Raw genomic sequence first — 15,090 nt, 5'->3', positions numbered from 1 at the left:
AAGCCACCAAATTGACAAGGGTGTCATGTGTATGTACTGAGTAAATTGTCTTTGTTTAATGTAAACATTTGCAGACTATGTGCTGAATAGTATTAAAGGTAATATGGGAATATGCTGTTGGGGAAACCTTGTCTAAGTGTAAATAATTTGTAGTTGAATTCAGTTGCCTTTTAATTGCTTGCCCTTCATTTGCCTTCTGTGTACAGGTAAGCAAAGGTGACAGCAAGAATGCCAAGAAGAAGAACAACAAGAAAACTAGTAAGAACAAAAGCAGCCTGAGCCGAGGCAATAAAAAGAAACCAGGAATGCCCAATGTATCGAATGACCTATCCCAGAAACTATACGCTACCATGGAGAAGCACAAGGAGGTGAATGGGGATTATGGGACGGGAATCCTGATTTTATCTGTCCTTATTTCATGAGCTGAGCAGACTGATGTCAGATTAAAGTAGATGGTTCTTTTTTTTTTTTTAACCTTTCATCAAGTGTACAAAAATCATAACAACAATAATTAACAAATCACTTGAAAATCTTATCATCATACTCTATACACAAATAAGAATCCCTCCCCCCCACCCTCCAACCCTTATAGGGGATGGGCGGCCCCGCTATGTTTCTATTCCATTCAGGCCTTAGGCTTCGCGGGATGGGCCGGGAAGGGGCAGGCCCGCCTCATTTCGACGAGGCGGGCCTGCCGGCTGGACGGGCAAAACCCGTCTGGGCAACAATTAAAGGTTAGTTTGGTGGGGGGGAGTTTTGGGGGCTGTTAGCACGGAGGTGGGATGTCTTCCGGCAGGAGGGATTGGGCCACCCTCCTGCCGGTGATCGGTAGTGTCGGGGGGGGGGGGGGCATCTTTCCAGGCTCAGCTTCTTTTTGGGAAAGATCTGGAAGACCTCATGGCCAGTTTTGCTGATCGCCACGTAACTTCTAAGGCGTACTATCCCGCCTGTGTTCCTTTTTCTGTCACTAATATACCTGAAGAAGGATTTGTCCCCCTTTTTAATGTTTTTTGCCAGAATTTCTTCCACTCGAAGTTTTGCCTCCCTAACTGCCATTTTGACTGCTGTAGACCTGGTCCTATATTCTACTTTTGCCTCTCTTTTCTCCGTGCGCTTGTAGGAGAGAAACGCTTTTTTCTTCTCCTTAATGAGGTGCGAGATCTCCGCGGTGAACCATTGGGGTTTATTGTTTCTTTGTCGTTTATTTACTGATTTTATGAAGCAGCTAGTTGCTTCATGTATGGTTGATTTCAGTGTTAACCACTTAGCTTCTACATCATCGGTCTCCGCTTGGTCCTGCAGCGTCTGATGGACGAAATCTCCCATGCGTGCCCTCTCCTTCAATTTCCCTTCCCTCCCCAGAGGTCTGGCACCACTCCCTATTTTTGTCTCCATCCCCGCAGTCCAGTATTTCTCTGACCACTCCCCCATCCAGTATTTCTTTTTTTTTTTTTTTTTTTTTAATTCTTTATTCATTTTTAAACTTTCATCAAGTGTACAGAATTCATAATAAACACTATTAATTAGACCACTTGAACATCTTATAAATATAAATGCAACCCTCCCCCCACCCTCCTTCTAATCACAATATTCATTATAAGATCATAAACCCTCCCATTAAACCCTTCCCCTCTTTCAACACTAAATGGTGTATAATTAATAGAAAAATGGCATTAATCATGACAAAAAGATGTTAATGGCTCCCATATTTTTATAAAACTATTATACTTTCCATTCTGTACTGCCAATGATCTTTCCATTCTATATAAGTGACACATCCAGTATTTCTATCCCCCATCCCTCTACACTATCTCTTGGGTTCAACTTCTCTCCCTTTCTTTTCCCTCCCTCCATTCCATTGTCCACCATATCTCTTCATTTCCTCTGTTTTAAGGTACATTATTTCTTCTCCTTGGGTTTTTGGGTTATTTTTGGGGTTTTTTTTGCATTTTTCCACAAATCAACCAGAATGGATTTCTGCCATTGCAGAGCAGTATATTCTGGTGATATCACTGAAATAGTTCTACCTCCGTTTGCTGGTAAGGGGACTCAACCCATTGGTCTGGACTGCTCTAGCAGAACTCAAAAGGCAATTACCATAAAAGGTATGAATACGTTTCTCCATCTTCACTTCAGAGTCTGATCTAAGTTGGTCTTTTCAGCAACAAAAATGAAGGGATGGGACGACCCAGTTACTCCACAGTAAAGAGATTCCAGAGAACAAAAAACAAAAGAGACTGTGGAGAACAATGTTCGTGATGCTACTTTATTGCGGTGTAAATTTTTTGTCTTAGAATAATACAACAATAAAGTAGCATCAAGAACATCATTCACCACAGTGTCTCTTAGATTTTTTTTTTCCCTAGTGCTTACTCTTGAAGTTAGTACTTGTGTGATCTCAAAAACTGGTATGTGTTATATGAATTATTTAAGTCATCCCAGTCTGCAGAAGTCAGTCCCTGGAGGGCAGTGAGGATTCATGTTCCTAGGTATAATTATTTTCTCTCTAATTCTTTTGATTATTTCCTTCAGGTTTTCTTTGTGATTCGCCTCATCGCAGGCCCCACCGCCAACTCACTACTCCCCATTGTGGAACCAGATCCCCTCATCCCTTGTGATCTAATGGATGGCCGAGATGCTTTTCTCACCCTGGCCAGAGACAAGCACCTGGAGTTCTCTTCGCTACGTAGAGCCAAGTGGTCAACTATGTGCATGCTAGTGGAACTGCACACTCAGAGCCAGGATCGCTTTGTGTATACATGTAATGAGTGTAAGCACCATGTGGAGACACGATGGCACTGCACTGTCTGTGAGGTATGTATTCTGCATTTCTCAGCTATAGAAAATCAAGCATGCAAATCCCTTTCACTTTACTACCACTTCTGTACTGGGTGAATTCTAACTGTAGTATTTCATTATTTGTAAATCATTTAAAAACAATACTGTCCTAGGACAAATAGCATATTCTCACATGTGGGTGATGTCATCCACGGAGCCCGGTATGGACAGTGCTAAAAATGTACTGTTACTTTAACTTCTACAAAGTTTTGAGACTGCTGCACCACACAGCACATGTGTGAGTGCCTTCCCACCTGATGCTGGCTCGCAGTTCCTCAGTTCTTCATTTTCTGCGGAGCGAAAAAGTTGTGTCTCAATTTCATCCTAACGGGTTTGCCGTCCCGCATTCAATTTTCTTTATTATTTTCCTTTGGATTCTTGGTACTTTTAATTTCTCAATATAAGAGTTTTCTTTTCCTGGTTTCTACTTTTTTCCATCAAGTTTTTTGACGTTATTCTCCTTAGTTCGAGTCTTGTGCCCCCGTCTCAGCTTTCGGGCATAGAACACGTCGAGTGTCATTCTTTCTCATGATCATAAAAATTGAGTTTTATGACTTAGTTGCTGGCTGAAATTTTTCCATCAATGTCGAAATCTTCCAGTGGGTTCAAGAAGTGCACTCATTGTAACTGGGCCATTTCCACAAGTGATGCATTCCATGTCTTAAACCGGAGCATCGAGTGGACTCTTGCACCCATTGTTTCACCCTGCAGAAGTGTTCCCTTAAGGCTCAATGTCTCCAGCAGGAGAAACTTTTTGGGGAACCGTTAACGTCCATGTCTTCAGAGGACAAAACTACGCCGGTGGTACCAGCATCACCTCCCTCGACGTCACTCAGTACCGGCATTGGGTAAACCTGCTAAGAGGCAATCTTCATCACAACCAGCGTCACAGGCATCTTCTGCATCAAGTTCCTCGATGCATGCCAAGCGTTGACATCACCATCGATCCCCATCAGTTCAGGCTGTGTCACCACTAAAGCGTGCCTCCTCATCGAAGTCACTAATGCTTCGCCACTCTGCTGCACCAGAGGTACCAGCTGTTCAGAAAATGGTACCGGTGCAGTCCATACAGGACCAACTCAAGGAGCTGCTTCAACGGGAGCTAGCTACATACGCAATTGGCACCGGTGCTTGCACCGCCTCGCTCAGTACTAGCCCAGCCTGAGCATGGCACATCAAGGCCCGGTAGTGCCGAATATCACTCTCCTCGTTGTAATTCGAAATCTGAGAGAGCATGGAGGTCCTTCTGTATCGGATCTCGTTCTCTACAAGTCGAAATCCTTTCACTCTTAGCACTGGACCTCATCTTCTTCATCAGATTGGTACCGACGTGCTCACAGGAGTTCTTCTTGGTGTTCCCATCACAGCCATACTCTTCAAAGTGATTAGAGCTCCTTCTCCTGTTTCCTACAAGGAGTCACCTGGAGTTGGGCAATTGGATTCAGACCTCGCTATAAACGATGATACTGATCCTGAGCCTGAGTTATCTGCTTCTGAGTCATATGGAATTCCATCTGATCCATCTTCTCTTCCGCGCAGGTTCAGCTCTCCCACTCAAAGTTTATTCTTTACTAAGTTTATAAGATAGATGGGCAAAGCTCTGCCAGTATAGATGGAATCGGAGTCAGAACCCAGAGGACAGCTGGTTGAGGCCTTGGACTATGATGAGGTGCCTAAGGATCTTCTCAAATTGCCATTTCACTATCTATTTAAGAACTGGGAAATCCCTCTTATGCGTCCAGTGGCTCCTAGGAAGCTTGACTCTTTGTACAGAGTTCAATCTTGTCCAAGCTTTGATAAATCGCAGCTCTTGACACCTGTCCTTGCTGGTTCACTCGACACTCAAAAAGACATCCAGCTCTAGGATGTATGTCAGTGCACCACAAGGAAGTGAAGGCTACACATTTTGGAAAAATTTGGGCACGGTCTCTTTCAAAATGCTATGCTGCCTAGCTGAGTGCTAAATTATAGTTTCTATATGACGTTTTACTTTAAGCAACTGGTCAAACATCTGACCTATTTTAAACAATTCATTCCTCCTGATCAGCTGCCAGATTTTCAAAAAAACACTCGCAATCTCCTGCAAACCAGAACGTTCATTGTATGATCAGTTTTTGATGCTTTCAATGTCGCCTCCAGAGTATCAGCCTTGTCTATAGCCATGAGACGTTTAACCTGGCTCAGTCTCGGACTTGATCTTAATGTTCAAGATCACATGGCAAATATTCCTTGCACATACGATGAACTCTTTGGAGATAAAAAAAATTACACAGGGGCATACCCATCATCAACAAAGCATAACCTCTCTAGCTATGACTATTTTACAAAGCTCAGCCTTCCAGAGTCTATCACTCAAACATCCTATACCTTTTACAAAAGGCACTATCCTTCTACCTCTTCCTCTTCTAAGGCTCCACTTCAAAAGAGACCTCGAGCTCAGTGTGTTCAAAAGGCTCAACCAACTATTCAACAAAAGTCTATACAGTCCTTTTGATGCATTCCAGGAGGGCATAGCCACACTTCCTGCTCTACCCACTCGTCAGCCTATCAGGCGTCGTCTCTACTGTCAATGTTCGGCTTTCGTTAGAACGGACACCTGGGTCTTGAAAGTTGTTCAGGAGGGTTACTCCTTACGTTTCAAAACTCTTCCAAACAATCCTCCAAGAGAGTTCTCTTTCAGTTCTCAACAGACTTCCCTTATTCAAGAAATTGAGTCTCTTCTAAAATGAAATCGAGTCTCTTCTAAAATGAAACGCATAGAGCCTATACCCCCTTGGCAGAAAAACCAGGGGTTTACTCAAAATACTTCTTCATTCCAAAGAAGATGAGAAGCCTTCGTCCAATTTTTGACCTCTGAGCTCTCAACAAATATTTGGTGAAAGAGAAGTTTTGCATGCAATCCCTAGGGACATAATACCCGCTTCTAGGCAAGGACAAGTGGCTGTGCTCTTTAGACCTCAAAAAGGCGTATGTATACCAGGGCTGTGGAGTCGGAGTCGAGGAGTCTGAAGAAATTTCGGGTACCTGGAGTCAGAGTCGGAGTCAGAAGTACAAAAAACTGAGGAGTCGGAGTCGGAACATTTATCTACCGACTCCATTTTTTAACTTGGCATACCAATCACGAGCGATTCTTTCAGCTATAGCACCCACTATATACACAGCACAAATATTGCGAGCAGCTTCTGTGGCCTTAGAACCTTGATTAAAAGCAAAAAGAAAGTGGTGTCGAAAATGCTCATATCTCTCAACTTGACATTCCATTTAATGATCTGAAAATGAACCAGTGCTGTGGAGTCGGAGTTGAGGAGTCGGAGGAAATTTCGGGTACCTGGAGTCGGAGTCAGAGTCTGAAGTACAAAAAACTGAGGAGTCGGAACATTTATCTACCGACTCCACAGCTCTGATGTATACACACATCCCCATATATCCAGCTAACAGAAAATTCCTTCGCTTTTGTGTCGAAAATCTTCATCTTCAATCCAAAGTGTTACCCTTCAGCCTAGCATACTCTCCCAGAGTTTTCACCAAGTCCTAGTTGTAGCAGCAACTCTTCATTCTCATGGGTTCCAAGTATTCCCTTATCTGGACGACTGGCTAATCAAAGCTGCATTGCCACAGGACATCCCTTTTGGCTACCAAAATGACCATATCTCTTCTAGAGCTTCTAGGATTCGAAGTAAAGTACCAAAAGTTTCATCTTCAAACAACTTAAATCTTGGAGTTCATAGGAGCAGTTCTCAACATTATTTTCCTGTGTGCTTACTTACCCCAGCAGAGACAGGACACATTGCTTCAACTTTGCAAACGCATGTCTGCTCTTCAAACAATTTTAGCAAGACGGATGATACGCCTCTTAGGACATATGATTCCCTTCACATGTTCTCTACCTCAGACCAGCTCAATGGAATTTAGCATCTCAATGATCTCAAGCCACAGATCCACTAACCCAGCTGATCAGTCTCCTCACCCCTACGACAATCTCTCCAGTGGTGGTTATATAAGAAGATAAGAATAGCCTTACTGGGTCAGACCAATGGTCCATTAAGCCCAGTAGTCTGTTCTCACAGTGACCAATCCAGATCACTAATACCTGATCAAAACCCAAGGAGTAGCAATATTCCATGCTACCGATTCAGGGCAAGCAGTGGCTTCCTCCATATCTTTCTCAATAACAGACTATGGACTTTTCCTCCAGGAATTTGTCCAAATCGTTCTTAAAACCAGCTAAGCTCTCCGCTCTTACCACAACCTCTGGCAAATGCATTCCAGAGCTTAACTATTCTCTGAGTGAAAAATAATTTCCTCCAATTGGTTTTAAAAGTATTTCCCTGTAACGTCATCGAGTGTCCCCTAGTGTTTGTAATTTTTGATGGAGTAAAAAATTGATCTATTTGTACCTGTTCTACTCCACTCAGGATTTTGTAGACTTCAATCATATCTCCCCTCAGCCATCTCAGCTGAGGAGCCCTAACTGTTTTAGTCTTTCCTCATACAAGAGGAGTTACATCCCCTTTATCATCTTGGTTGCTCTTCTTTGAACCATTTCTAGGAAGCCAGTCTCTCCATGGTTTTGCTGTTCCATCTACCTCCACACCAAAAAGTTCTCACAACATGTATGCATGGGGAGCTTACCTTGATGGCCTCCATACTCGGGGAGTCTGGTCCAATCAAGAGAGTGTTCTACACATCAACCTGCTCGAACTTCGAGCAATCCGCAATGCTCTGTGAACATTTCAGAATCACCTTCTTAATCAGGTCCTCCTTGTCAGAATGGAGAAGCAGGTAGCGATGTTCTATGTCAACAAACAAAGAGGTATGGGCTCTCTTCCCCTGTGTCAGGAAGCTCTATAAATCTAGAAATGGGCAATCTCATGCAATATTTTCCTCAAAGCAGTATACGTGCAAGGGAAGCAGAATGCTTTGGCTGACAAGCTCAGCAGATTTCTTCAGCCGCAAGAGTGGACTCTCCATTCCAAAACCCTGCATCACATAATCTCCCTTTAGGGGACTCCTCAAATAGTCCTATTTATGTCTCCCAGCAATCGCAAGTTGCCTCAGTTCTGCTCTAGACAGTACTCCCGTCATTCAAAATTCAAACCTCCTCTAGTTGTTTGGGATCTCAATGTTCTCCTTACCATTCTGATGAAATCTTCATTTGAACCTCTTGCAACTACTACTCTTAAGTACCTCATGTGGAAAGTAGTTTTCTTAATCTGTATCACTTCAGCTCGACAAGTCTGAACTCCACCTTTCACAGTTTTTCACCATGACAAGGTAGTTCTCCAAACTCATCCTAAGTTTCTTCTGAAAGTGGTCATGGACTTTCATCTCAATCAATCCATTGTGCTACCTGTTTCTTTCCAAAATCTGATTCTCACCCTGGTGAAACTGCACTTCATACTTTGGACTGCAAGCATGCCTTGGCTTACTATTTAGAATGACTAAGCTGCTTAGAACTTCTGTTCATCTCCTTCAACCCTAACAGATTGGGAGTACCTGTGACCAAATGAACTGTTTCCACATGGTTGACGACCTGAATCTCCTTTTACTATGACATGTTACAGCACACAGAGTGATGGCAGCATCAGTGGCCTTTTTGCGTTCTACTCCCGTTGAGGATATTTGTAAAGCAGCTACTTGATCCTCAATTCACACATTTACATCCCACTACTGTCTGGAAACTTTTTCCAGATGAGATGGTCGCTTTGGTCAAGCAGTTCTACAGAATTTATTTTCTACTTAAAGACCAACTCTCCCTCCATCTCTTTTCAGTTAAGCTTGGGAGACCTACATGTGAGAATATGCCGCCTGCTTGTCCTAGGATAAAGCACAGTTACTTACCGTAACAGGTATCATCTGGGGATGGCAGGCAGATATTCTCACATCCCTCCTACCTCCCCTGGTTGGCTTCTTAGGTTGTTTAAGGAACTGAGGTACCGCGAGCTGGTGTTGGGTGGGAAGGCACTCGCGCGGTACTGACAGTCTCAAAACTTCATAGAAGTTAAAGTAACAGTACACTTTTAGCACTGTCCAAGTTTATTATAAAATTTGATTTATCACCTATTCAAAATTCTAAGCGATGTACAATTAAAAATTACAGAGTTGAGGGAAACAGACATAACTAACAAAAACTCATACTACTAAACATATTAAAATTCAATAAATACATACAAGGTCAAACATAAGGAGAGTTAGAGAAAAAATACAATTTAGTTATACAAGAGACAATTAAGGTAAAAAACACATTGGGAAAGGGAAAAGACAAGTCATTAAAATATTGTGGATAAATTAAAGGCATAGGCAATTCATTTAATCCTTGAATGCACCTTTAAAAAGAAAACCCTTAAGTTTGCTCTTAAATTTTTCCAAAACCCTTCTCTTAAATAAATTGGAAGGGCATTCCAAGCTTGAGGGGCTGTAACTGAGAAGATAGATTGCCGCCGTGTATTAATAACTTTTAAAGAAGGAACGACCAATAAATGTTGGTCATTTGACCTTAGTACTCTAGATGAAGTATATGGAATTAAAACTTTATAAATAAACACTGGGGTTTTAAATGTCAAGGACTTAAAGTAAGCAGACATAATTTATACATTATGCAATGAGCAACTGGAAGCCAATGTGCCTTCTCAAGTAGGGGGGTCACATGATCAAATTTTAGCTTTCTCAATAAGTTTGATTGAAGCATTCTGAATAATTTGTAAGCGTCTAATTTCTTTTTGAGCTAGTCCTTTAAACAGGGCATTACAATAGTCGATTTTAGAAATGACCAAAGAGTGAACCAGTATATTTAGAGATTTTGAACATAAAAATTTAGACACTGAACGAATTTGGCGAAGTCTATAGAAAGTGGATTTTACAATATAACTAACATGATCGTGGATGATATCACCCACATGCGAGAGTATCTGCCTGCTGTCCTCAGAAAGCACCCTACAGTAAGTATAACTGTGCTATATTTCCTAATAAACCGCTTAGAACTTAACGGAATTAGCGGTATATAAGAAATAAATTAAATAAAAATTAACGAATATATACTTTAAGGTTAAGAATTGAGGGGACCAATAATATCATTAGAGAAGTCCTTAAAATGACATTTTGTAACCAAAATAGTTAAGCCAAAGTGTAATAGTAACATTTTGTAGCTATTTTGTCTAGGGACTTTACAGTGTTGTCTGCAGGGTTGTTGTTGGGGGGAGGGGTTTTAATACAAATTGTAACTTACCGTGCATACTCGAATATAAGTCGACCCAAATATAAACTGAGATAACCTTTTTCTCCCAAAAAAGGAGGAAAAAAGATTGATGAATATGGGGGGCGGTTGGTTTTTTGTGGTTGTTTTTTTTTTACTAATATTCAATTACCCTGCCCAGCTCTGTACCCAGCCCCCCTCCCTCCCTGCCCTACCAGGCTCTGCACCCTGTCCCCTCTCCTTTTCCTGCCAGGCACTGCACCCTGTGCCCTCTCCGTCCTGATACCTTGCAGGCCTCCACCGGACCTTCCATAAGACCTGGTGGGCCAGCGGTGGGTTGGGACTAGAGGGATCCCTCCTACCTCCTGTCCCAGCTGACTCAAAAAACTTTAACCCAGTCTTCTGCCTCCCCCGCGTACCTTTAAAATCCCCAGTGGTCCACAGTGGACTGGGCTAGGAGGGATCCCTCCCGCCTCCTGTCCTGGCTAATGTTGCCTTTCTTTACCTCCTTCCTGTCTGCTCTGCGTACCTTTTACAATCCTAGGTGGTTCAGCGGTGAACTAGAGCAGGAACGGCTTTCCCGCGCTCCTGCCCTATGGAGAGCTGCAGTGATTGGCTGCCATAAACATAAGAATATAAGAATTGCCACTGCTGGGTCAGACCAGTGGTCCATCGTGCCCAGCAGTCCGCTCACGCAGTGGCTCATAGGTCAAAGACCAGTGCTCTAAATGAGTCCAGCCTCACCTGCATACGTTCCGGTTCAGCAGGAACTTGTCTAACTTTGTCTTGAATCCCTGTAGGGTGTTTTCCCCTATGACAGACTCCGGAAGAGCGTTCCAGTTTTCCACCACTCTCTGGGTGAAGAAGAATTTCCTTACGTTTGTACGGAATCTGTTCCCTTTTAAATTTAGAGTGCCCTGGGAGGCTGGATAAAAGGCAGGAGGGATCTCTTCTATCCCAGCCCAGGAGGGTGGTGGGTGGGCACAGACCCAAATATAAGTCGAGACCCTCATTTTTGGGCCATTTTTTGACCCCCAAATCTCAGCTTATATTCTAGTATATATGATATCTAATTCAGACTCTTGTATGTTATTACACATCTCTATGAAGGACCTTTTCTGCTTCTAACTCTATGAAAGTAACTTTGTAGTGAAGACATTCTGTTAGTCCACATTGTACTTTTGACCAATAACCAGCTCAGTATTTACCTTCTCTGTTCCATTTTCAATGTTCTCGTTAATGGCATGGCTTTTAATATGACTGTGTTCATATTGTTCTGTTGCTTTTTAGGACTATGACTTGTGCATTACCTGCTACAACACTAAAAACCATGAGCATAAGATGGAGAAGCTGGGCCTGGGCTTGGATGACGAGAGCAACAACCAGCAAGCTGCTGCCACGCAGAGTCCTGGTGACTCACGGCGCCTAAGCATCCAGCGTTGCATCCAATCCCTGGTGCACGCCTGCCAGTGCCGTAATGCCAACTGCTCGCTGCCATCCTGCCAGAAGATGAAACGGGTAGTACAGCATACCAAAGGCTGCAAGCGTAAGACCAATGGTGGCTGCCCCATCTGCAAGCAGCTTATTGCCCTATGCTGCTATCATGCCAAGCACTGCCAAGAGAACAAGTGCCCTGTGCCCTTCTGCCTCAATATTAAGCACAAGCTGCGACAGCAACAGCTGCAGCACCGTCTACAACAGGCTCAAATGTTGCGCAGGAGGGTGGCAAGCATGCAGAGGACGGGCATCGTAGGGCAGCAGCAGGGTCTACCCTCACCAACAGCTACAGCACCTACAACTCCAACGGGCCAGCAGCCACCAACACCTCAAACACCCCAGCCTCCTTCACAGCCTCAGCCTCCTACGCAGCCCCAACCCCCAACTCCTAACAGCATGCCACCATACAGCATGTCTAGAACTCAGCCCTCAGGACCCCCCTCCCAGGGCAAGCCTGGGGGGCAGGTGACTCCCCCAACTCCACCTCAGGTGACTCAGCAGCAGGCCCAAGGACCTCCTCCAGCAGCACTAGTGATGGCCATGCAGATTCAACGAGAGGCAGAGAACCAACGGCAGATGGCACAGGTGCAAATCTTCCAACGACCAATGAACCCACACCAGATGACTCAGATGCCACCTATGAGTATGAACCCACCACAGCAACCCCGAGGCCCAACACATGTTGATCCAGGGATGGGTCCAACTGCACTGCAGCAGCCCCAGCAGCAACAGACATGGACACATGGAGGGATGCCTCAAACTCAGCAGATGCAGCCTGGTATGCAGAGGCCATCTGTGATGTCTGTGCCTCAGCCTGGGCAGCCTATAAATATGCCGCCTCAGTCAGGGATGGGTCAGGTGCCTGGTGCAGGTCAGCCAAACCAAGGGTCTCTTCCACAGGCAGCCTTGCAAAATTTGCTGCGGACACTCAGGTCTCCTAGCTCCCCAATGCAGCAGCAACAGGTGCTTAACATCCTTCACTCCAACCCTCAGCTTCTGGCAGCCTTCATAAAGCAACGAGCTGCAAGGTATGTTGGGAGCCAGAACCCCCAGGCCATGGCAGGGCAGCAGGGAATGCCACCAGGTCAGCCAGGACTTCAGACACAGGCTGGTATTCAAGGGCAGCAGGGTGTGCATCCAAACCCAGGAATGCAAAATATGAGTGCCATGCAGAGACCGAGCATGCCGCAGCAGCAGCAGCAGCCGCCGCCTCAGCAGCAGCAACAGCAACCACCTCAACAGAGCATGGGTGGCATAAATCCACAAGGTCAGGCCATGACTATGAACCATGCTGGTATGTCCCCGCAGTTCCGTGAACTTTTACTCCGCCGGCAGCAGATGATGCAGCAACAGCAACACCAGCAACAAGGACCAGGCATGGTTTCTGGGATGGCCAATCACAGCCAGTTTCAACAGCCTCAAGGGATTGTGTACCCACAACAACAGCAACAGCAGCAACAAAGAATGCAGCACCACCTGCAGATGCAGCAAGGGAACATGGGACAAATAAGCCAGCTACCACCAGGAATAAATGTGGAAACCGGAACGAGTTTACAGCAAGCATTTCAGCAAAGGCTACTTCAGCAACAGATGGGATCTCCAGCCCAGCCTAACCCTATGAGCCCTCAGCAGCACATGCTTCCCAGCCAGGCACAGTCCCCCCACCTACAAGGCCAGCAGATTCCCTCCTCACTGACCAATCAAGTGCGCTCACCACAACCAGTCCCATCACCACGTCCACAGTCCCAACCCCCTCACTCCAGCCCATCGCCGAGGATGCAGCCCCAGCCGTCCCCACATCACGTCTCCCCTCAGACCAGTTCTCCGCATCCAGGGCTGGTGGCCGCCCAGGGCAACCCCATGGATCAAGGACATTTTGCCAGCCCGGACCAGAATGCAATGCTCTCCCAGCTGGCAAGCAACACTGGTATGCCAGGCCTTCATGGGGCAAGTGCCTCTGAGCTTGGGCTGAACCCAGATAACTCAGACTTGAATTCCAGCCTTTCACAGAATACACTAGACATACACTAGAGAACACTGTAGCATTTTGGGAGCAAAACAAAAACTTATTTTCTTCTTAAACAGACTTTTTGTACTGAAGATAATTTTTTGGAATCATTCCAGGAAAGACTTTTGTGTGGGGGAGGGGGGAGGAGGGGTCATTTTCTTTCTCCTGGAGTGTACCGGAGCTGTGGTTTAGTAGAATCAACCTACGCAAACAGAGGAGATATTATACAAAGAATATATTTTTGTTATGACTGGATAAAAAGCCAGTCTCTCTTTCTCACTCACTCTCTCTCATGGGGGAAGTTTGTTTTCCATGCTGACAACCCCCCCCCCAACACCTCATTAGGTTTTACTTTATAATTTTTTTAAATTAATGAAAATATGTAATATTGATAGTTTTAATTTACTGTGCGGGTTGTTGGCAGTTTCTCACTTCCCTTTCCACCTCATGGTCAAAGCAAGAAATACATTTCTTAGAAAACCAGAGGACAAAAGAGGTTTAGTGTTGCTTTAAAAAATAAAATACATTATATATATATGTGTGTATATATATATGTATATATATATATATAAAGAAATACCATTTCCCCCTGTTTTGGGAGGAAAAGATATTAATTCTTGAAAGTATGTACAAAGAGAGGCCAGAGAATTCAGTCACCACTTTTGTCCTCCCAAGCATTTTTCTATACAAAGGGTCTGAAATCAAAATGTCAAAAGTATTAATAATTTGTACATGCTGAGAAAAAGAAATATGGACAATTTTTTTGCTTTCTGTTTTTTTTTTTTTTTTGTTTGTTTTTTTTTTTTTTTTTTCAGGGGGTTGTTTTTTTATTGTTTGTTCGTTTTTTGTTTTTTGCGCAAATACTGTGGCAGCTGCCAAAATGGAATATATATATTGTGGTTTGTTTCTTGAAAAAAGACTTTTTTGTGTTTTGTTTTGTTTTTTTTTTAAACATCTAACAGGAGGATTATAAAAACGAAAATACCTAAGAGGGCAAAAAGGATTCTGAGGGGATGTTTTTACTGAAAGCCCTGGTGAATCTTATTTGAGCTGTGTCTCTTCCTACCCTGCTCCCACTTTTACCCCATTACACTTTCTGTAAAACTTGAACATAGTGCAAAAAATCCCACAAAAACCATCTTCAAATGTTGTAAATCATGCAATTGAATTGATTACTTATAAATATGAACTTTGGATCACTGTATAGATTCTTGCAATTGATTTCTTATCTATTGTTAAATAAACTGTGTGAGGCAGACAGAGGCAAGTCTTATTTTAATACTTCCACCCCTTTTTCCTACCTTGTTGGTGCTTATTTGAAGAAGGCTGGAATTTCATCTTTGTTCCTTTTATTTAAAGGGTAAATAATTATTTAATGTAAATTAAAGTATGTTTTTACTGTTCTGTTAAAGAGGGGAGTGGGGAGAACAAAACAAAATCCCAAGCAGGTGAGGCTGTGTTTTCTTTTTTTCAATTAAGTTATAATTTAGTCTTATAAAAGCTCCTTCCTCAACAAGACTTACATGGCATGTGCTCATTTTTTGACCTAACTTGC

The 15,090-nt window shown here is 43.6% G+C and overlaps 1 protein-coding gene across 4 annotated transcripts in view; it reads left to right on the top strand.

Annotated features, from left to right (window-relative positions):
* The window catches only part of EP300 (E1A binding protein p300), a 532,137-nt gene extending 517,342 nt beyond the window's left edge, over positions 1 to 14,795 (top strand). For all 4 annotated transcript variants that reach the window (XM_033935072.1, XM_033935073.1, XM_033935071.1 and 1 more), the window contains exons 29-31: positions 207 to 368; positions 2,533 to 2,814; positions 11,321 to 14,795. In XM_033935072.1, the coding sequence (XP_033790963.1) occupies positions 207 to 368; positions 2,533 to 2,814; positions 11,321 to 13,558 (2,682 nt within the window). In that variant the 3' untranslated portion in view covers positions 13,559 to 14,795. The remainder of the gene's footprint in view (positions 1 to 206; positions 369 to 2,532; positions 2,815 to 11,320) is intronic.
* The last annotated feature ends 295 nt before the right edge of the window (positions 14,796 to 15,090 follow it).

This window comes from Geotrypetes seraphini, chromosome 2 (genome assembly GCF_902459505.1).
Source record: "Geotrypetes seraphini chromosome 2, aGeoSer1.1, whole genome shotgun sequence".
In the NCBI taxonomy this organism is placed as follows: domain Eukaryota; kingdom Metazoa; phylum Chordata; class Amphibia; order Gymnophiona; family Dermophiidae; genus Geotrypetes; species Geotrypetes seraphini.
This window is presented reverse-complemented; position numbering and strand designations above follow the sequence as displayed.